Genomic DNA, 23,479 nt, shown 5'->3' with positions numbered 1-23,479 from the left:
AACAAACCTCTTTAAATTATCAAAACTTTAATTAAAAATGTCCAAATGTAAACTAATTTTAAAAAATCTTTTATGTATTTCTAAACAAATAAATCTTTCTGTTTTTTAAATTTATCTCAAAAGAAACTACAGCAAAAAAACTGCATAATTCTATAAATATATTATGCAAAATGTTCAGTTACAGGGTGAGAAAAATAAACAAATCATATATTTTACATTTACTTATGCAATATCACCCACATTTACATTTTCTGAAAAAAAAAAAATCAATAAACTCTTTTACTTACTTTTTCTGCCCAATTTAACAATTCCCTCATATCTGGTTTATGTTGTGAAGAGCCCCCTAAAAATATTTTTAAAAATAAATTTACTTAAAATCTAAAGATATATATATATATACAATGAATAATTAATAAAAATAATATTTCATTATTGTTCTAAGCATTAATCATTATTAAGATATTATACTTATGAAATGTTTAAATTACAAAACTTGTTTATGTTCCAAAAATAGGCAATAGAAGAATATCAAAACAAGTATTTGATAATTAAAAATAAATTAATTTATTTAATTTTCAAATCTTGCAGAAATTAAATTTTTAATCTTAATGGTTTGGGCAATCGTCAGCAATGGGATAACGGATTATTTATATTTTTCCAGATAATATAATTATACGCAAATAATTTTATAATCATTCAATAATATAATAGGCCTATATAAAACTCGCTTCATACTATGTTTTAATGGTTTACAAAATAAGTAATGTAAAAAGATAGAAAAAAAACATAAGTTTATTACGAAATCTTCTAGTTTATTAATGATAGGATTTATTATTTATTACTCTATTCGCTTTTCCTATCGATGTTATCGATATTAAAGAATGGAAAATATACCTTAATTTTCTTCTAGTGGCACTAAAAATATCAAATTTACAACTAAAATATACAATTGACCTAGTAGAAAATTTCTCTAGTTAAAACCATTCAAAGTGGTCAATGGCCTGAATAACTATAACTTTTTTCCCTTTCTATTTTTTTCCCCCGAGATATTGCTGAATTTGATTGCATCATACACTAGTAAAAAAAATCGGGATTTTTTGGAATATTCTAAAATTCATATTGTTTAATGGGTTTTTATCTTAAATCAAATTGAAATGTGATTGATTATATTGGAAATTAACTGAATGAATAGGAATAGCCCTGGGATAAAGTTCAGAAACGAGTTTTGCTTCTTGGAATGTTGATACTTCCTAAAAAAGGTTCACCCATTCTTAAAAATTTTTATCTACATTTTATAACATTGTCTTAATAAGTAATCATAAAAATTGCATAATTTACGACCTTTTAAATATACAGTAACCGGTAATTAACATTTTAATCGTTAATCATACAAGCTAGAGATACAATTTAAATAAATGTATCGTAAAATCAGCTAAGTTATTCACGTATACGTTATTGTAAACAACTGATTCTCCCCCTTCTCAACTCTACCTCATAGTTCTTTCTTGAACTTGGTTCACATAGCGGTAATCCCGTCAGCAGACTACATCCATTTTTTGATTTTTCACCTCAAAAATTACTAACGTTACGTATGTAAATACATCCGAAACACAACAGGAATCGACTTAATCCACAGATATAAGGTGGTAATACAACAGACTGACAGAATGAACTTTAAAAGTGGTCAGCGTCCCCTATGATTCAAAGTTGTCAAACCGGTCGCTTATGCTACTTTGCGAGGCGACTTTAAAAATGCAAAGGGTCTTTTCCTCTTCCAATTAATGAATATTTCAATTGGTTCAGAACTTCTGAAATTCAAAATGTAATACATGTTTCGAAGAAAATTCAATTTCAAATTACCTATTCCAAACAAAAAGAAACATACAAATCAATACGATCTCCGTTTGCCCTTTCTGTCGATGCAACTTCTTTCCCGAATGCGGAAAGATTAAAAAAGAAAAATTCTTTTACTATTTTTTCCCCGAACTGAAATTTTAAAAATTAAATTTTCAGATGAAATATTGAATGACATCTGCGTTTTCCTGTTTTTTTTTTTTTTTTTTTTTTTGAGGAATATAAACATAACGCGAAACTTTGAAGTCTTTGTCATCCAAATACACTCGGAATAATTTAAATGTTGAAAATGTAGTAATGAAATAAACTATACCACGAATAAGAATAAAAATATGAGTATAAACTCGTAAAATATTTTATTTGATAATTTTTACGAAGAAATTACGTTAACAATGAAAGCAAAAGTATTTATGGACATATTTGATAAGAATTAGATTATAAAGCACTTAGCTTACATATTCGGCAGATTTATCGCATCCCATCTGATATGCAAACATCCGCAAGAAGATTCTCTATAATCTGATTATACAGTCAAGAGAAGCGTGTTTCTCGAAAGTTAAACAAGACAGCTAAAAAGTATTTTCGAAGTACTAAAGTAACCGAATAGAGAGGCATTATCAAGCAAAACTTCTCAAAATATATTTCCATTTACTCGTACTGGAACTTAATTCGAGAATACACAATAAATTTAAAATATGCCCCAATTTATTTAATGAAAGTTGATTTGATACTAATAAGATTTTCTCTTCGTTGCACGTAAGAGAAAAGAAATTTTGAAATACCAAAGACTTCCTCTAGTTTGAATACTTCAATGTGTCAACGTATGAGAGTAGGTCATATCGATTGTTAAGCGAAGGACATTTCTTATATTTTTTACATATAATAACCATAGAATAACCACTTCCTTCTTAAATAGATCATTGTTTTTTTGTCATTATCTTTTGTAATTCGAGAACGTCATTTGCGAAAGAGCAATTGAAACCCAATACAAAAGAAAATTCGAAAAAAAAATTNAAACTAAAAAAAAAAAAAAAAAAAATGGAAGCATTTGATTGTGCCACTATCCACATCGACAAAAAAATCGAACACTCGATATCAGTGTATTTTTCCAATAATATATTCAACTTTTTATAATAAATTATCTACATTTTAATGTACTGTTTCTAACACAATCAAAGCATTTTAAAAAAATATATAAAGTTTAATTATAACCATTAACATAAATTATGAAATAAAACAAAATTTTATCATTAGTTTAATTTGTTAAAAGTTTTTATATCGGTTTATTTTAAGGATAAATTCTGAATACAAAGTTTTACAATGAATATTTATGCATCTGTAATAAGTTTTTTGATATTTATATGCATTTATAATGTATAAGCATTATACAATACTTATATTTATAGAAAAAAAATTCCTGGTATAAATTTAATACCGATTCTTCGATTTACTTTTCGTTGAAATTGGAAAATCATTCAATAAAACTGTACACTTATAAATCGTTATATAAATAGAGTTTAGAATTACAATTTCTTTCAAAAATTACTTTCATCACAATTTTAATATAAGAAATTTATTGATTTAAATGTTCACAAAACATATTCGAAATATTAAAAATTCAATTTAATTTATTTAAAAATAGGTTTTCTGTTTATATTTATAAATGCTTTTAAATATCTCATATTTTAAACAACATATTTAAATTTAACTAAAATATGCATCATTTAAGTAAAATAAATATTATAATTTAAAATTAGTATTTTCTTTACATCCAAAAATTATGAAAGACTCCAATTTAATACTTTTATATACTTAATTTATTTTAAAAAAATTTATACTAAATAATTCGTTCTGTAATTAAAAACAAGTATTAAATTAGAGAGTAATTTTTTTTCGTAATTATTTTACACTACAAATTTATTTAAAACTATAAAATTGCTTAATTTTATGCCATTTTTTTATCGTGTAGATATATTTAGTATGTATATCTACACTATACATTTAAAATTGAAATTATTAATGCATAATAATGTATTTTCAATGACAGTTACTATTTTGTAAACTATATTTATATGGCTTCAATACGATTCATTTATATAAACTAAATCTCAGTTTCTCATAAATAATTCAGAAAACAGATGTTACACTGAATACACAGTATATCAGTAGTATTTTTATTTTTTTAAGAATTCAAGCTCTTAGATTATCCTAGTTAAAGAAATTGCTGGATGTAAGTTATCTTGTATTTGATTTTTTCCGAATAAAGGCAATTTACCATTTCAAAACTTACTTCTTCAATATCGGTTTACGAAAAGATAGTAACTATTCGAGTTTCATCTTCGAAGTCGGTAAAAGATCAATAAAAAGCTATGAGCAAAAAAATAGCCCTTCAGCGTGAAGAAAGTGACAAACATCCTGCTGTCAATAACAGTGACGGAAAGTGTAAAAAGATTTCGGCAACCTTAAAATTACTGACATGTCACCTTGTCAAATACACTATTGAAAACAACTGTAAAATGCTACAAAAACTAACGCTATAAACATAATTTGCATAAGGCTAATAAAAAATTCACAGATATAAATATTTAAATTTTATTTTACAAGATACTAATATTAATAAATTACCAGAATCCTGTGCAACATTGTGACGGAGATGAAAGGTAACTTCTTTTTCGTACGGTCCCCACTGACGCAAAATATCCCAAGGTCTTTCGTCTTCGCTTACAAAACGTTCTAGTAAATAAATACATAAATAAATTAAACACAATATTATAAAAATAAATTAATATAATAAAGTTAATTATTTATTTCTTTTTTTTTCGATTTTCTAACGAATCGGGAAATAGAAATTTATGAACTACCGAAGATGCCAATTTTGATATTTTGTGTCATTCTTCTAAAAAAAAATTCCCACGGAAACGAAAGTAAATGCAATTTAATGGTTCGTAAACTGGTTATTATCCAAAACGAAAACTTCTCGAGGGCATCAAACGTTTTGTACACACGACTACATTTAATTATAGAAGGCTTCGCGAGAGAACTTAATTAAAATTTTAAATATTTCTAAGCGATTGTGACGAAAGTCTTAAATAGATGTGAAATGTCATCTATACATAAACAAGATCTAAAGCAGACAGGAAACAATTTGAAAACAATGCAAAGAAGGTTAGCAATATCTGAACTTACCGCAACCTCTCCAAATCTCCACCAGATGACAATCGTCTTCTCCCGGTTCTCGACAGCAATCGATGACGTCCCTTCCAGTCGAATCTGGTGTTATAGGAACTTCAGTGGCTTGCACACCATCGCAATAAACTTTGAGAATTATCTAACAAATAAATAATTTCTAATTTTATTTTTTTTAAATCTCATATTTTTATTCATATTTTTAGAATTTTTATTTAAAAAATTTCTAGAAATATAAAGAAACGGATATTTTATTTGAAGTGTACAGATGGACGTTGCCTACCTAATCTATCTTCGAATACAGGCATTGGAATCTGCTTGGTTTGACATTTAGATACGCCCGTAAGCTTGCCTGTCTAAAAAACGAATGGCTTCCCTTTTTAAAAAATTTTGATATTAAAATCCAACAAGAGAATCCATCTCCAAATTTCAACCGGAAATATTTATCCAATAAAATATAAAACACGTCTTCCTTTAACCGCAGCTAGCTTTCAGTTTGAGACATCGCCAATTGCATTGATCTCTTTCAGATTATTATTGAAGATAAGCGAATAAAAATAAAATAACTTTTTTTCAATGCCGAAGATATTATGTGACGTTAATATATTAATACCGCCACCGAAATTACGATTTACCTTCCTCTACCGAGAACGCAGATAAATGTTATTTTAGAACTCAACTCTTTTTCCCATATTATTCTGCAGCGATAAGAATGTCATAATGGCCGCTGACGTCAGAAGCGACCGAGCGATTTTAATTGGTGACGATAAGCGAAGAATCGCTTACGAAATCTTCGAAATGCATTAAAGTGAATTTAAGTTAATTTTCGAAGCCAGTTTTGCGAAAAACGACCTTTAAAAACTTCCTACTCATCGGTAGAAAGAGGTCAAACGGGCGCCAAACATCTCAAAAACTTTGGCTTATTTTGCAGCAAGGACAACAACTAAACTTATTGTTTGAATGCAAATTTCTTTCTAACGATTTTAATAATCTCATTTTGGCATATTTATATTTGTAAGAGGCATCGAGACGTAATGCATAAAAAAGAGACACTAGTTTCGGTGGAACGGAATACGAGAAGAGTCACAAATAAACATGCAAGCTGTGCTCGATGTATAGAAGATTTTTGTAAACAGATCAGATTGAAAAGACGATAACTACGACGATTCAATAGTTCGTTAAAGCCAGCAATTATTCTATGCCTATTCATTTTGTCAGAATTCTTAACAAATTAAAGTTGCTAAGGGTAATGAAGCGTACTATAAATGATAAAACCCGTCATTTTCCTGCAATTCTGGCTTCTCTGCATAATACACGAGTGATGTGCGAATGCTTTACAACCGGAGCCAGTCTTTTATCCGCTTTATTTATAGTAATAAATAAATACGATCCGAGAAACTGCTACGTTTAAAGTATTTTTAACTAATTAATTTTTTTTTCTAATTTTAATACATCTTTAGATTTTCGCTATCATATTATTTCGGAAATTACCGCAGATTAGCTTATAATAATTAGCAATTAAAAGATCTTAAGTGTAATCTCTTCCAATAAAATTTTTTTATCGAGTTTTATTTTTAAATTAAATAATTAAACAACATCAAAAGCTGACACCTCTTAATAAATTACGTGAAAACTAAAGATAGTGGCGCCATCTAACGAGCCATCACAATTGAGAAGCTGGTCGCGCCATCTTTCGTCGCAAAAAGAAAAGAATAAATATCGAAATATCGGTTATTTGCCAATGTTATTTTAATGTAATTTCGCTAAAGTTTTATTTTAAAAAATTTCAAATTATTAAGAATACTCACAGGCATCATTTGGACGCTATATTGAAGAGTGATTTACCCGCATTATTATAATTCCTTTGACTGAAATAAATAATATTGAAAATTTAAGAATTTTCAACAAAAACATTAACAAAATTAAATTTAGTAATTGTCAAGCCATACGAACAAAATATGTAATTAGCATTAATTCCCGTTCGTATTAATTAAACACATAAATTTTAATTTCTCAAACTTTAACGAAGTACAGTATTTTAAGCCGAAAATACTTATAATTAGCGATTACATCTTTAAACAAAGATGGGGAAAAAATCATTGAAAACTTAGAAATTATTATTTTTTAGTAGGTAATTATATATGCATATTTATTTCATAATTCGAAATATTTTATAAGAATCCTAAAATACTGTCATGTGTCAAGGGTGTTTCTTTAAAATAATGTCATTGGGACATTAGATGGTCGTCAGAACTCGTCCGACCTGTTTGTCTCTTAAAACCATTCTATTCTGACCTCCATCGGTAAAAGAAGGACGTAAGAAAATATTTAATTTAACAATAAACATTGGCAGTCATCATACCCGACACACAATACTCAGATAGTCGTCTCCTTCTAAATCCGGCCCGTATTAAATTACTATAAAGGCATCTAATACATTTACTTATGCTATAACAGCCCCGAGTCACGTGACATCCTTTCAGGTTTGTTACAACACTCGGTAATTTTTCTTTTACGCGATCAATGTCACGGTTAGCAGACCACAATGTTTCTAGGAAAGGTTAGATTGAAAAGAAAACTATGAATATGAACAATTAACATTCCAGACACTTCTTTCCCAACTTATATTACAATTGTTAACTTATCTGACCGATACTTTTGTTCGGTGATAAAAAAATTAAGTAATAATAATAATAAAAAGTAGTATGGCCAATACGTAGTTAAAAACGAAATATTATTTTTTCGCGAGACTTTACGACAATGGTTAGCATTTTATGTATCGGAGACATTTCCGTGCAATTCGTGAAAGATATGAAAAAAAAAACAAAGCTGGTTTTTGCACAATGTAATCTGCTAATCTGAAGAAGTGAATGATTCACTTGGCGCTTACCAGCCAGAAATCGCTGGTTAATGGCGACGGTGGCCATTCATCGGTTTAAACCGGTATTTTTTCGCGCTACCGGTTAAAATAACTTTTAAACAAACATTTTTCGCCTTAGCGCTTATTAGAAAAATATTGCTTGAACGAAGTAATGCCCGATTTGCCCAAAGCATTTTTCAAACAATCATCGGGAGGGGGAAAAAAGAAAAGATATTAATGAAATGGAGGCGAAGCCAAACAGAACAAAACGAAAGCAATCAAGGTCGTAACTGCTTCTCTTAATTGGTCTGAGAGGAGAAGCAGACGTAGCGTTACGCTCCAGCAAATCGTTAGACGATGAGTTTTCCCGCCAAATCTCACAATCAAAAAATACATCAAACAGCAACGAACGTTACCCAGAAATCTCGGATAAATTCCTTCAATTTATTCCATTTATTTCAACGAATTCATCATAATATTTTCCTATTATCTCGTATATTAATTTAATAGGGCAATCTTTACTGAAAAAAAATAAATAAATAAACTGACGACTGACAGGAAGAAACACGTTGATAACTCGAATTAAATAATAAAATGGGGTCGCATATATTATTTTTTAAACGTCATATTAGGAGCGATCTGCCATGCATTTTAAGGGGATAATGTTTTTTTGTAACCTTGAAATTTGGCGCCAAATTATAACAATGTTAACATATGCAATTATTTCAGTTTTTTACTCTTTCGTTACGAATTTTCCATTGTTTATTAGATTTTAATTGAATATATAGAAAAATAAATATAAACAGAAATGCAACGTGTATCAATTTTAGATATGCAACTGAATACAAAGTTAAACTAGATAAATAATTACAGATAGCAGTGACCTATTTAAAGGACTTCCTATTGATTACAATTAATATTACCAATATTGGAAAATAAGTTAAAATGTATAAAATTTCAGTCTTTTATACCTAACTTCTTGCAATTAAAAAGTATTTTATTTTTATTTTTATTTTTAATACAGACTTTTTAAATAAATTTTTAAAAGTTATTTCTAACATTGCGGCAGAAATTAATTATCAAATCGAATAAGTTAACGAGAAACTTGACGAAATATTATAACAATAAAGCGCTAAATGATAAATTTAATTTCAAAATTCGTGATAAGGTTTATCTAATAAAAATTAATACAAATTTTTTTTTAGAAAATGTATTTTTTTACAAAGAATAAAAATAATATTTTTACGATAACAAACAGCAAAGTGTTAAACTTTTAATACACTGTTTTTTTATTATTATCTATTTATCTTTAAGATTGAGTACATAGAAACGCGAATATCCCCCGATAAGAAGTTTAGTCAACAAAATTGCATTTACATCCTCATTAATTAAAATGAAAATAAAGGCCTTCAAATTGCATCTGGTAATAGGAAGGTGAGCGTGACGTAACTACGTGATAGTCAACGGCACGTCACACCATGTTGAGTTACATGAGTCACTGCAAATTTTCTCACCACCACTAATCGATGTAATATCTGATTAATCAATAAGTATTATAATCCGCCGTACCATTTTAAAAAAATAATTGTAATAACTAAAGAAAACCTCACGTGGCTCTACTTCAGCCTACACGTATATTTTGATTGCAATCTGACCCTTTCCAGAGATTTTTTTTTCTGTTTAAAGATACATTACAGGTCAGTGGAGTAACTCCAGGCTGTTCTCGACCACCCTACAGCATTATTTTTATTTATTCCACTCCAAGGAAAAAATATACAAGTTGTAAAATAAACCATTAAAATAACCTAAATACTATTTTAACACCTGCGAGATGATAGATAGGATAATAATAACGATAAAACTTAACATGTTTAAATAATATTCAAAAATAGCGCAATTTCGCAACCAATGTTATACGTGGGAAAAGCAAAAGAAAAAAAAAGTAATAAAAAAAAAAAAAATGAAAATTGACCTTCGTTGCGACTTGTGGAAGTTTTAAGAGGTAGACTACAAATTGGGAGGGGGCGATTTAGGGAATGTTTTCATATTTTAGCAAAAGTACATCGGGCAGGGATTCATAGACCGATCATCTACGACGACATCATATAAGTACAAGGTCAACTGCATCTACAACAATCTTCCTTCAATCTACTATATTGGCATTTTTTGAACGGATCACCTACACGTTTTAGAAACGTTTATTTAACTACAATCATCGGTATTATTTAATTATTCTAAATATTATAATTCGAGCTGCACTCACCCAAACTCGACAGGATAATCGGGATAGTTACAGGTGACTCCTCAGACAGGTAATAAAATCTCCATCGTATCTCTTGCTCTATTAACTTTATATTAAAAAAATCCTAAAAGTTTTCTTAACATTTCTTGCCTCTGCCGATGATATTGCAATTCTTTAATGTTTTATTTACAATAGTTTTCAACATTCCACTTGACTACAGTCCGCCAGACTTCAAAAACTCTTCTTTTTTTAATTACGCATGCGTTAAATCATACGTCATAGATGGTACGTGAGTTGCAACCAATAAAAACGGTTGTTGTGACGTCACACTATTCCAAGAAATCGTTTAAAATGGCGGGAGATGTTCTGTTAGTTGTTCGCAGTTTCTGTTATCTTGAATTAGAATAAACGAATTCCCAGTCATTTAGCAGAGGTTATTTTCCGTATTTAAATGTTTTAAAAGTGTATATGTAAGTACTTAATGATGTCGCGTTATTTGCTTCTAGTAACATCAATAATAATTTTCATACTAATAAAATAAGATCGATAATGATTACGAAACTAACATGGATATTATTTTAATGCGTCTTGATTACGGTATTGTTTATAAGTTAAATTTCTTACGTTATATAATTGGTTGACCCTTTTTTTAATATTTTTGTCAGGTATTTGCCAAAGCTGTCATAACTTCGCCCTGTTTTGATGTTATTGATTTCCAAAAAACGCAAAGGAAATAAGAATGAAGAATCAAGGTTAGAATACAAAAGGGAATAAATTATACAATGTAATATATTGTGAAACATTCCTACAAAATATCAATGAAAACATTTTTACTTCACCTTGAATGTTAATAAAAATTTTGATAATAATAATTAAAGTTTTAAACAATGTAATTTATTAATACTTGGAATATTAAATAAGAGATACTATATTATTTTTTCACTTCTTTACGTTTATGTTTAAATTTTAAAATGAACAAATTTACAAATATAAAAATTTTTTTATTCCTTAAGTAATATTTGAAGTATACTAATGAGATAAATTTTGATTGTGTTAAATTATAAATATAGTTTGAATTTTATCATGTATAAAAATTGTTTTTAAATTTGTGCATTTAATACAAAAATTATTATGAATCTATTTTTGTACACTCAACATTATGCAGCTACAAGCAAGTCTATAAAATTTTTTGCTTGTTATAAAAGTTGTTTTAATATTTCAATTGAAAATTTTATCTTAAACATTTTTCTAGTAACTTTTCCATTTTTTCTTCATGAATATAGTTCACTTTAACCTTGGAAAGGCACTCTGGGATTTTTTCAAATCCAGTAATTTTTAAATAGCATTTCTACATAACTGTAACTGTTGTATATCATTGTCTCAGTATCTTTATTTCTACAAATTTATATTTGTTTTGTTATTAATTTGTTTTTTATAATGTTTTTTTTTATAAATAATTTTTCTATATATCTTAATATTATACTTAAGCTTTTTTCGAATAAAGTAACGTGTTTTTCAGCATTCTTTTTTTTTTTTTTTTTACTCCACATAATAATAGATTATCAACAGGGCTGTTGAGAGCTTGTACTGGGCTGCTTTAGTCTTTTGTTTTTTGAACAAATGAAATACATAAAATGTTTCTTTATTAATAAAAATAAAATTTTTATTTACTTTAAGTATTTAATAAAATTATATAGAAAATAAAATATTTGATTTTCTGTTAGTGAAAATATTGTTAATTTTATAGTGATAAGAATTTTTATGGGCCCATTAGTTTTCTCTGGGGCAAGGGAAAGATCCTCACCTCTTCTGTTGATGGTCCAGATTGCAAAAAATGATCAGCTTTTGGTATTTTGTTTTTGTATCCAATTCTTAACAGGAAATCATTGGGATTTTTAAGCTTCTTTCTTGTCAAGCTTACCAACTAAGCACAACTTGCTGCATATTATACCTTTCTTTGTTTATTGTTTCATCCATGCTAATTAAAATACAGGAATCTGTTATGCATTATATATATATATAATGATACATATATATATATATATATATCCTCCATAATCTGTAAGAACATTGAGATTAAGGGCAATAACAGCACTAGGATTTTCATTCTGGGGGGATGGAAGTGGGTGGAACATTGTTTTAGTGGTATGAGTGTTATATGTATATTTTATCATCAAACAAATTTTTAAAATATAGTAAACAATTTTCAGTAAGACAAAAGTGGAAAAAAAAATTTAGTGAGAACATGTAATTACTTTGAAAACAATCAGTTAATAATTAAAGAAACTTATAATAACAATCAATATAGAAGTCTTTAATAAATTATTTCAGGATAGGCAAGGAGATTTAGAGTGAGCTGGTAGTCATCCTTGTTCATCCTAGCATCATCCATGGTTAAGAGAGTACAATTGTATAATTAAGTTCTGGCTTTTTTGTAAGCACATTTTAGGTTTATGCAGATTTGCTAGATTGCAGATTAGGCTTAATGTAGATTTGCAAGAAACCAATCTAGTGCACTTTTTTGAAAAAGAGTTATGCACCTTTGCCAATGGAATACTGACAGTTAAAAGGTTAATAGAGCTGAAATGAAAAATCCTCCTTAATTTGAAAGATTCTTCTACCATTGTCTGATTGAATTTTGTCAGAAGTGTTTGTTTATTTTTTCTTGCCTTTTTCTGTTTGACATTTTCAGCAGGACTACTTGGACTATTTGTTTTATTATGCTATTTAAACTGATACAATAAACTGCAAGAAATCTGTACAAGTGATTGAATAAATTATTCTCATTTGCATTATTAAATATCAGCATTATTAAATATCAGCATTAAGGTTACATTAACCTTTTACCTTTTACTTTTAACTTTACTTTACTTTTACATTAACTTGTTTACCTTTTTTCTCACATACTTTAAAATTCTATTTTTCCATTAGTTGTGTATATACTTTGATTTTATCCATTCTCTTAGTTTGATCAAAAATGATTTTTGTTCTTTTGTCATTTTGACAGAAATAAGAATATACAATAAGCCGGCTTGCTGATTTTAAAAATTTGTTAACTGCTTATATATCAGGAATGCTACACATGCTGTTAATATAATGATAAGGGATGTAATTCATAGGTATGTTGTAAGCAGTTATGCAGAAAAGTAACTGATTGCAATTTCTAATTAACTTAAAAAATATAATTTATTATAAGTACAAATTATCTGAAAAGTAATTTAATTAAATTACAAATTATTTGTTTTAAAAACTGAAACTATGTTTAATATTAAATTAATTGTACAATTTTTACTATTACTGTTTTTATTTGTAAATTGATTTTGTTTTTTTCCCCAAAAGTTGTTGACATAAGGGATACTAAATAAATAATATGTTATCTCTAAAATTATGTATCAGATTAAAAAATAGTGAAGCTATTTTAAAAATACTTAAGATGTATCTTAAAGTCACTTCAGTGGAAAAGAAAGATGCAGAGAGAATAATCCTCCATTATGGAGAATGTGTTACACTGTTTTGAAAATCATTCTTAGTCAACTGAATTTTTTCTAACCCATGCACAGTGTGATTCTAACCACAGCATAAAATTTAAAATTTTGGAATGATTAGTTTTTAAATTAAAATTTGCCAACCAATGAAATACATATTTTCTATCACCAAATGTAAATTGAGTGGGAAGTCTAACAATATCAAATTGTTTAACTATTGATAACAGATTAGAAATGAATAAAATTTATTGACGATTTAAATTTCTAAATATGTTATCTTTAGACCAATTAAGTCTATAAAAGGTTCAAATATGTAAAAATATGTATTAAATATCTAACAACATAACTACTTATAAATGTGTCCTGAAACCGTGTTCATGTAAAATATGTATTAATAAAATTCTATTTTTTTAAATTCATTTTTGACTGCTACATAAATATTTCATTTCAAAATGAAAGAACATGCATTGAACAAAACATGTAATTACATAAAAATCTGAGGCTATGATTAGAATATAAAATAAGGCTATGATTAGAAAAACAAAAATTGAAAAAGAGCTTTGTTTGTTGTTGTTTTAATAAGACTTTTCTGCATATTTTTCAGGTAGACTTATTCAAATATTTTCTGTAATATTGTATTAATGCTTATTTCATAGGCTATAAGATGATTTTTTCCTTCTAAATTCACTGATTTTAAAAAACAAGAATTTTGTAGTTCACCCAAATTTTACAGCTAAGGAAATTTTCACCTGAAATTCTCCTGTAAAACATCATAAGTTTTAATATAAGTCAAAACTCCACATTGGTGGCCATTTCAAGTGGTTATGGTGGGAATGCCCAAAAGTGACATTTATACCTGTTCACATGGCCAACAAAATAAGGAAACACTGCATTCCTAAACTTGATGTATTGTTGAAAGCACTTTGCTGCTATAGTTTTGGAACAGTTACTGAGTTCCCTCCAACAAATGACATTCAAATGAAATAAATCTTCATGAACACTTGAAAAATTAAATTTATCTCTAGAATTTAGTAAGATAAGAGACAATTATGTATTTGTTTAATAATTTTATACCAAATCTGATTATATTTTGTAAAATTATAACTGTAAATCAGTGATGATCTCTTTATGTCACTGATACATCATTTGCAACACTCAAAAAAGAAAGATTGATAATTTTGTAAAAATCACTTTATTAATTTTTTTGAATGTGTGGACACTTCTGCATATCTAGTAACTTCCATTTAATAATTTTTTTTTTTCTGAATTCTTCTGTACAGTATTTAAATAAAATCTTTGATATAATTTCTTAAATATATTAATTTAATCTAATAAGTACTAAACAATTCTGTTTTGTACTATACAGTCCTTGAATGAATCCTACTACAAACAGCTAGACTTATCTGTATATGTGGGCAGAAATTGTATACCCTGAATGTGGTCACATAAGTGAGGCTTTACAGTATTCTAAATTAATCTATGCAATACATACAAAAATGTAAAAGTTCTTCCAAAAAATCAAATATTTATAATAGGAATGACTTAAAGGTTATTTAAAAAATAACTGTAGAGCACAAGAAAAAGATTAATAAGAGATACAATCTTAGCTAAATGAACATTAAATGAAAATTTAAGCCAAAATGAGGTGAATCCAAAATATTTTTGCAATGAAATGAAAAGAGTATTTTTGGTAATCTTAAAAAAATTCAAAAATGTTTTAATTAAATTTAGTTTTAAGAAAATGCTTGTAATATGTTAACGTTGCAATTATCAGAGATCTATAACTATATTTTTTGATAATGTATTGAAAAAGAAATTAGCATATTATAATTTTACATAAACTGTGTTGTTAAAATTTAAATGTATTCAAATGCTTATTCATAGTACCTTCTTATCAGATTGTCAAACAAAAATTCAGATCTATCTGAATTTTTGTTTGACAATCTGATAAGAAGATACTTTGAGTAATAAAAGCAAAATGCTTATTAATTTTTGATTTTCTTTAAATAATTTTAAGAAAAAGTATTGTTTACTCATTAATTTATTATTTTATTTTATTATACAGCCTTATTTTAGATATAGTGGAATCTGTTAAGAGCAGAAAAAAGGAGTTTGAATAGGTTTCCCTCTTGTGATTTTTTTTGCTGAGATTATTGGAAGATAGGTAAGAAAAAAATTATGGAATAAATTAAAACAATCAAATAAGACTATATGAGATATGTTGATGACTTTATAATTTGGAAAGGTAGAGATATTCCATCTGGTTTTTTAGATAAGTTACAGATAGAACTTTATTTTGGAGAAAGGGCAGATGAATTAAAATATATATATATATATATACAGTAGAACCTCCATTATTCGGATTTTCGATTATCCGGATTGTTCAAAATAAACAAAAATTTTACGAATTACGACACTGTTTGTGTACGTGATGGAATGCATAACTTTTTTTGTTTCAACGTCTCACCCAGCAGAGTGGTCGTAAACTCTTAAATATATTTTACATAGTAATAAAAATATAACTTGACATACGTATTTATAAATAATTTATATTCAAATTACATCATTTCTATGACCAAGGGCGGCGTAAGGCATGGACGACGTGGGCCACCGCCTATGCCTCGCGGTCCGAAGGGCCTCGCGCCTCGAAGGTTTATGCATTACTTAAAAGCCGCGAACGCGACGAAAAAATTTTACTCGTCATAAAACGATAAATAGTTTGTCAAATTTTTATTCATAAAAATGCAGTTTCAACTGCTTTTTATTTTATAAAATCCGTCTTCTTGCGCCACCAGAGGGCCTTTTAAACAATAGGTAGTCTGTTAGCGTTGGTCAGTAGTAGTCCAAATTCAATACGAACGTTTGTTTCTTGAAAATTTGATCACGATTTAAATACAGTATTTACTTTTAATATTACCGATATGTCATCGAAAAGAAAACGTGTTGTATTATCATTAAAAGACAAATTAAAGTATTTATTTTGATTATCCGGATTTTTCCTTATCCGGACTACCTTCATCCCCAATTAGTCCGGATAATCGAGGTTCTACTGTATATACAAGGTGCATTCCATAAGTAATGTGACCAAATTCATAAAAACATCATTTATTGAACATATTTTTACAATTAGTCAAAAATTTTCGAAATAGCACCCTCCTGCATTGATACACTTGTGAAGGCAGTGTTTCTGGGCCTTGAAGGCATTCTGGAAGGCCGCCTCCGGAATGTCCTTTAGAGCTGATGTAACATAAGCCTTGATGTTTTCAGTCGTGTCCCATTGTTTCCTTTTCATGCAAGGAAACAGAGAAAAGTTGGCGGGAGCCAGGTCAGGACTGTAAGGTGGCTGTGGAACAAATGGGGTGTGGGTCCTGGCCAGGAAATCGTTGACAGTGAAGGTGCTGTGGCTTGGCGCATTGTTGTGATGAAGTTCCCTTGTGTCCTTGATGTCACTTCGACAGTATGTGACTAGGATTTCAGTCTTTTGAACACTTCCAAGTAGAAAGCTGCATTTACAGTGGTCCTGACAGGTGTGAATTCGTGGTGGTTAATGCCTCTGATGTCAAAGAAGACAATTTGGAAGGTTGATGAACATCCACTGCAAGTTTTGTCGGTGATCTCCTCTCGGTCATCCTTGAACGACTTGTGCCATGGAAAGACTTGTGATTTGGAGAAGCAATCACTCTCAAAGGCCTGCTGAATTAATGTAAAAGTTTCATTGGCGGACTTTCCAAGTTTAATGCAAAATTTGATAGCGTAACGTTGCTCCACAAAATGATCCATTGCTCTGTGTTACATTAACTCAAAATGGGATTCACGGGAACGAATGTTCTCACACGCTGGCAGCTTGGAGGCAAACAAGACCGGGCGAGTTTTAAAGCTAACACCCCACACCACCTAGCACAGCAGGTTAGAACTAGCTACGGCATATTGTCGTGTCGTGAAAAAATTAGTCACATTACTTATGGAACACACCTTGTATATATACATACACATTTCCTTGACTTATGAACTTCTGTGCTTATGACAATTAAATGTTAAAGGCAACAATGGAATGGGCAATAAACATTCTCTATACAACAGTAACTGGTAAGTTTATTAATTTTTAACTATAACTTGGATTTGCATCATTAGCAATTCAAAAGTAAATATAAAACTAATTTTCTGCAGAGTTGCCCATTCCAAGATAATCATTAAAATTTCAATTCTCTCTGAATTCAATTTTTTGCCAAACTTGAGGCAGCATATCTGTCGTCACTTTGGTAACTGCAATAGTGATTTGAATTTTGAGCTCAGCGAGATTTGCAGGCAATGCTGGAATAAACACTAGATCTTTAATAAAACTTCATAAGGAAAAATTGAGGTGTGTGAAATCTGGGAAGTAGGATGGTCATGTTCTAGATCCTGTTTAACATTCACCAATCTCAGAAACATTTATTGAGGAAATCCTGAACATCGTATGGTAGTAAGGTGATAATAGGTGGTTTTAAGTGCAAATGTCTTTATGAAACTTGCCAGATCATTGGCTATGAAATGCTAATTTCATGAGATGCAATTTACATTGATTTCCTAGAATTACAAATGAAGCTCAGCTTCTTTTGTTTCATGACAGAATTACAAACACATGGGCAACCAGGGAATTTGTCATGGAGAATAGAACAACAACCAATCTCAGAATTTTAGTACCAAAAATTGTAGGTCTACTTACAAGATCCCTATGACATTGGTTGTGAAAATTCTGTTTAATCATTGTTATGGATCTTGTTTTCCCAAATCAAAACACATAGTGAGCATATTTGTATCAATGAAAGCATACATTTTAAAATGCATGCCTCTCAGTGACAGAATTTGATGTGTTTTGCTGTAAATCAACTGATTCTGTAAGTCTGACCAAAATTCTTTATGCTCTGAAAATTGTAATGTCAATGTCAAAAGTTGTGAATCATTCTGTATTATATAGACTTTGTTTAACTTTAGAAACTCTGTCCCAATGCTGCCATTATTATTTATGTTTGACTTATGACAGAAGTCCTAGAATAGAACTCTTATCATCAGTTGTAGTACCTGAATATGTAAGTTGCATTTTATGCAACTGTAACCTTGCATAAATTCCAACAAGCAACAAAAAAAATACATTGAGATTTCTATTTGAACACCTAAGATCAACTGATCTAGTTTAAAAGTTTTTTATAATCCTTTGTTCTATTATTATGCTATTGCTATCAGGAACAGAATGACTAAACAAACAGTCAATCTGGAAACTAGAATCATAAACAATATATAAAACTTTCAATAAATAATCTCAGATATCCTCCATGATAGGATTAAAGTCACAGAATCCTAGGATAGATATTTGATTATATTTTGTGTGCAGAAGTCTCAAAATTGTCTGGATCAAAGGGGTACGGTTTAGCTTTATTCATTAATAAAACTAGTAATATAACTAGTAAAAGATCAATAAAAGTACAATAAAAGGTCAACTGCTCTGTAAGAGTGTTCCTGAGTATATGGATGAAAGATGACGAGTTTCTGTTTTCTTCAATTATTTTCTTATAAAAAAATTTTTTAAATATTCATGTTTACAATATCAGTTATTTTTTTAATAATTGAAGAAATCTGTTCAATTATTAAAAATTTGTAATAGTAATAGTTTTTCAGCTCAATTTCAGCTTTTGTTAAGCTTAACTAAAGTAAATAAAGGGAAAAACTAAAATCAACCTTGCCCTCTCTTTATTTTTGTCATTATCAGGTTGCAATTTGAAAAAGAATTGTAGATGAAAGATGAGACCAGATATGGACACCTTAAGGGCAGGAGGCTCTGATTAACTATATGTAGCCTTCTGATGCAAACTGGAAGTCATGTTATTTTAATTCAAAAATTTTTTCCTGAAAGGTGTTAGATGACCAGCACGATTCTATTGTTAAAGGAAAAGAAAAGTATGATGTATAGGGGCAAGCCATTACTAATTTGAGGTGGAGATCATTTAAATTAAATATGACTAAAAATTGCACCCTTTTATTGTGATGATGTCACAATAAATAATATATTGTATAGCTTCTAATGAATAGCTTATCAAAAAAAGAATGAATAATCTGAAAATGCATGTACAAGGCAATAACAATGTATGTATTAGATTTAATTTCTTATATTTTGTCTTCAGCAAAAAGCATGTATAGGTGTTAAAAGCATTTAATAAAAGAAATATATGGAAGCTAATAGGTTGGAAAAGAATCGTAGTCAGAATTCTGTCAGTTATTCAGCAATCATTAATAATAATAATATAATAGGTATCTAGACTTTGTAAAAGTTTTGAAAATTTTATTTTGAATGTGTAAAAATTAAGAAATTTTCAAAAATAATTTGAGAATTTGAATATTAAAATTTATATAATATTTTTCAGTTTAAAATGACTGACAGAATCATCGTTTTAGTGGATATGGATTGTTTTTATGTACAAGTTGAACAACGACTGCAGCCACAGTATTTTGGGAAACCCTGTGCTGTTGTGCAATATAATTCTTGGAAGAGTGGAGGGTAAGAAGTAGAAATTATTAATATTTGAAATTTATTTTTATTTAAAATATAAGAATATCTGATTCTCAAATGAAATTTATTTTAATTTAAAACTGATTTGAATAATAATAATAGAATATACAATAACATATTAAACCAAACATATGCTATAAAAAGAAAAGTTGTGTTAACATTATTTTGTTTATCGGAAGTCTTTCTGCCATATAGGCAATAAGAGTGCTTTTTTCAGGCTTATTGTTGCCTGATTGAATTCACAATGGGTGGCTGGATGGTGAAGGAGGAGTCCAACATATCCAGGACAATACCACTCAAAAACTTCTCAGGGTTCATTCCCCATATTTGATCCATGGTTTCCAGGGTAGACTTGCACCTTTACTGCTTCAGTCATCCAGCTGTCCATGTTAACATTTTAAGCCATAAAAACTAATAAGTAAACTTTTGACAATTAAAAGCAAGCATTTTTTAAAAACATTTATTTAAAAACTAATTAAATGGTATATTTTCTGATTTAAACATTAACAATGAAATTTTTTAAACCATTTAATACAAAGATTTAATATTTTTTCAATAATGAGAAAGGATTTGAAAATAGTAATGTATAAAATCACTCTTGAATTTTTTGTAAAGTTAGGCATTTCTAAAAATGTCTTACAGGATTAGATTTTAAAAAGTAGTTAAAAATACAAATTAACAATATTTATTTTAGATAAATATTGTAAATTACACAGATTTCAGATTCAGTCAGATAAAAATAAATTTACATTGAAATACATTAGTATTTTTAAAACATTATTATTTAAAGTAAAATTTCAAATTAATAGTGTTATTCTTCCAAAAAATTTCTCAGTTTTTTTCTTTCTTTGGTTACCTGTTATATCTTAAAATGCAGACATTAATGAACTGTTCTGAAAATGAAAAAGTGTGAAAATTACATTTTTTTATTTTTATTTTCACAAATTTGTTGATTGTATAACCAAAAAAAAGTTAATTTTTGATAAGTTATTTTAATTTTACTATTTTGATGAATTAATTATTATTAGTAATAAAAAAGGATAAGTTAAAAAAAATCACTTTTTTCCCTTTCAGACCTATACAGTTTTACAGTTAAAGTTTATAATTAAAAAATTACATAAACAGGGTGAGTCACTTAGTTTCTGAAGAAATTAACACTCAAGGATCAGAATTCTTAGTTTAACTTAAATACAATAAAAAAATAGAATATAAAATAAATTGTCAAACTTTAGATTGAAGTATTGAAATTATACTGTATTTAAACTTTTTATTGAATTTTTATTTTCTTAAATATTGTAAAAGTCATGTTATTACTTTATAATTTTGTTAGAATTATAGCTGTGAATTATGAAGCTAGAGATTTTGGAGTAAAAAGAGGCATGAGAGGTGACATGGCAAAACAGAAATGTCCTGATATACATTTATTTCAAGTTCCTGAACTTCGGGGAAAGGCTGATTTAACAAGGTAACTATTTAAATTTGTTTAAGAAAATTGTTCCTTAAATTATATTAATTTTACATTTCATAAAATAAAATGTTACTTCTGCAGTTTTGTATTCTGGAGACATTGTATAATTTAAAAAGTGTAAAATTGTCTTATTCCTTTTAGTTTTTGTAGAATACAATAAAAAGAATGCTCCTGTGATTGATACAATAAACTATTATGATGGTTATAAGCTAAATTATAATTATGATGGAAAATATTCAGTTCTGAATGTTAAGCATGTTCTGCAAAAAATATGTATATTTTTTGCATGATATGTATGAAGGTTGTTGCAAGTTCATTTTCTGCTTCAAGCTTCTCTCTTGGTTTTTCTAAATTTAATTCAAGTTATTTAATCATAGATAAAATATGTCTGTCTACAATAAATAATTCTGACATTAATATAGTTTTTAACCTATGAAATAAATAACAAAAAATCAAAATAATCTTTGTAATTTATTGTTTGGTTTAACAACAAATATGACGAAGGTCTCAGCAAGGTGGGTGCCATGTCTGCTGACTGCCAAACAAAAACGTGTTTGCACTTTGGTGTCAAAGGAGTGTTTGGACTTCTACCAGAAAAATCCACAGGATTTCTTGCATTGGTTTGTGAATACTGACAAAACATGGATCCATTACTACACTCCTGAAACAAAAGAACAGTTGAAGCAATGGAAACATTACAGTTTGCCACCAAAAAAAAAGGCAAAGACAGTTCCATCAGTGGGGAAAGTGATGGCCTCAGTTTTTTGGGATGCTAAAGGCAATCATCTTTATTGACTACCTAGAAAGAGGAAAGACCATCAATGCTGTCTATTACTGTGAACTTTTGGAAAAACTGAAGAAAGAAATTGAAGAAAAGAGGCCACACTTGAAGAAGAAAAAGGTTCTGTTCCACCACGATAATGCACCTGCACATTCCGCCAGAATCACTGAACAAAAGATAAATGGACTTCACTTCCAATTAGTTCCGCATCCACTATACTCACCTGATTTGGCCCCCAGTGACTTCCACCTTTTTCCAAACCTAAAAAAATTCTTGGCTGGAAAGAGATTCCACTCAAATGACAAAGTCATCTCTGAAGTGAATGAGTATTTTGCACACCTTGACAAATCGACCTATTGTGATGGCATAAAAAAACTAGAACATCGCTGGAATAAGTGCATTGCTAACAAAGAGACTACATTGAAAAAATAAAAAAAGTTTTAACATTATTTTGTTTGTTGTTCTATTTGAGTCTGCGAACTTTCCAAACAGCTCTTGTAATTCAAATAGACTGTAATTAAAGGAATTAAAATTCAGAGAATTAAGACTTGGAATGTCAGTCCTGTGCAAATCTGCCACAAGGATATCTCATACCTGTGTCTGAGTCTTATTTTTTGTATCCCTTACAAATTAGTGCAGTTATACTGTGAATTCTTAATTTTTAATCACCATCAAAACTCCTTTGAATTAAGTTTGGATGGTATGAATGCTGGGCATCATTTTTATATACTAGTTTGTACAAGTTTATTCTTTGCCAGACAAGAAACTCACTACTGAGACAACTTCACACATGTTTGATTGTACAATACTATAAATCATTACAAATATATAATGCAAGCATTAACACTTATACCATTGGAGCTTTCAATTTTACTTTTTAGTGTAATGTTTTGTTCTATTTTTGAAATTAATAACTCAAATCAGGCATTTAATTAAGAATGTATTTTGACACCCTCTTGACAGTAGTACTTGTGTGGGGGCAATTAGCCTTTTCTGCCACTTACTGTAGCCCTGGCCCTTTATTAACCTTTAGAATTTGTTAAAAAAATTCTTAAATAA

The 23,479-nt window shown here is 28.6% G+C and overlaps 2 protein-coding genes across 3 annotated transcripts in view; one reads left to right on the top strand and one right to left on the bottom strand.

The window, feature by feature from the left end:
• Positions 1–275: 275 nt before the first annotated feature.
• On the bottom strand, positions 276–10,385 carry LOC111641436 (apoptosis-stimulating of p53 protein 1-like; the record flags this gene model as incomplete). The annotated part of the gene is made up of 5 exons (XM_023387601.1): positions 10,164–10,385; positions 6,849–6,908; positions 5,041–5,182; positions 4,480–4,587; positions 276–343 (listed from the first exon to the last, which is right to left on the bottom strand). Coding segments are annotated over exons 2-5 (327 nt in total), but the record flags the coding sequence as incomplete, so codon positions are not given.
• Positions 10,386–10,477: 92 nt separating this feature from the next.
• The window catches only part of LOC111641429 (DNA polymerase eta-like), a 28,240-nt gene continuing 15,238 nt past the window's right edge, over positions 10,478–23,479 (top strand). The window contains exons 1-5 of one of the 2 annotated variants that reach the window (XM_023387597.1): positions 10,478–10,575; positions 10,808–10,894; positions 15,693–15,791; positions 20,026–20,159; positions 21,502–21,636. In XM_023387597.1, the coding sequence (XP_023243365.1) occupies positions 20,032–20,159; positions 21,502–21,636 (263 nt within the window). In that variant the 5' untranslated portion in view covers positions 10,478–10,575; positions 10,808–10,894; positions 15,693–15,791; positions 20,026–20,031. Of the gene's footprint in view, positions 10,613–10,807; positions 10,895–15,692; positions 15,792–20,025; positions 20,160–21,501; positions 21,637–23,479 lie in introns of both variants that reach the window. The other variant, XM_023387596.1, reaches the window with a different exon arrangement.

The sequence above is a fragment of the Centruroides sculpturatus genome, unplaced genomic scaffold (genome assembly GCF_000671375.1).
Source record: "Centruroides sculpturatus isolate CEXI.00-Female unplaced genomic scaffold, Cexi_2.0 scaffold1563, whole genome shotgun sequence".
In the NCBI taxonomy this organism is placed as follows: domain Eukaryota; kingdom Metazoa; phylum Arthropoda; class Arachnida; order Scorpiones; family Buthidae; genus Centruroides; species Centruroides sculpturatus.
This window is presented reverse-complemented; position numbering and strand designations above follow the sequence as displayed.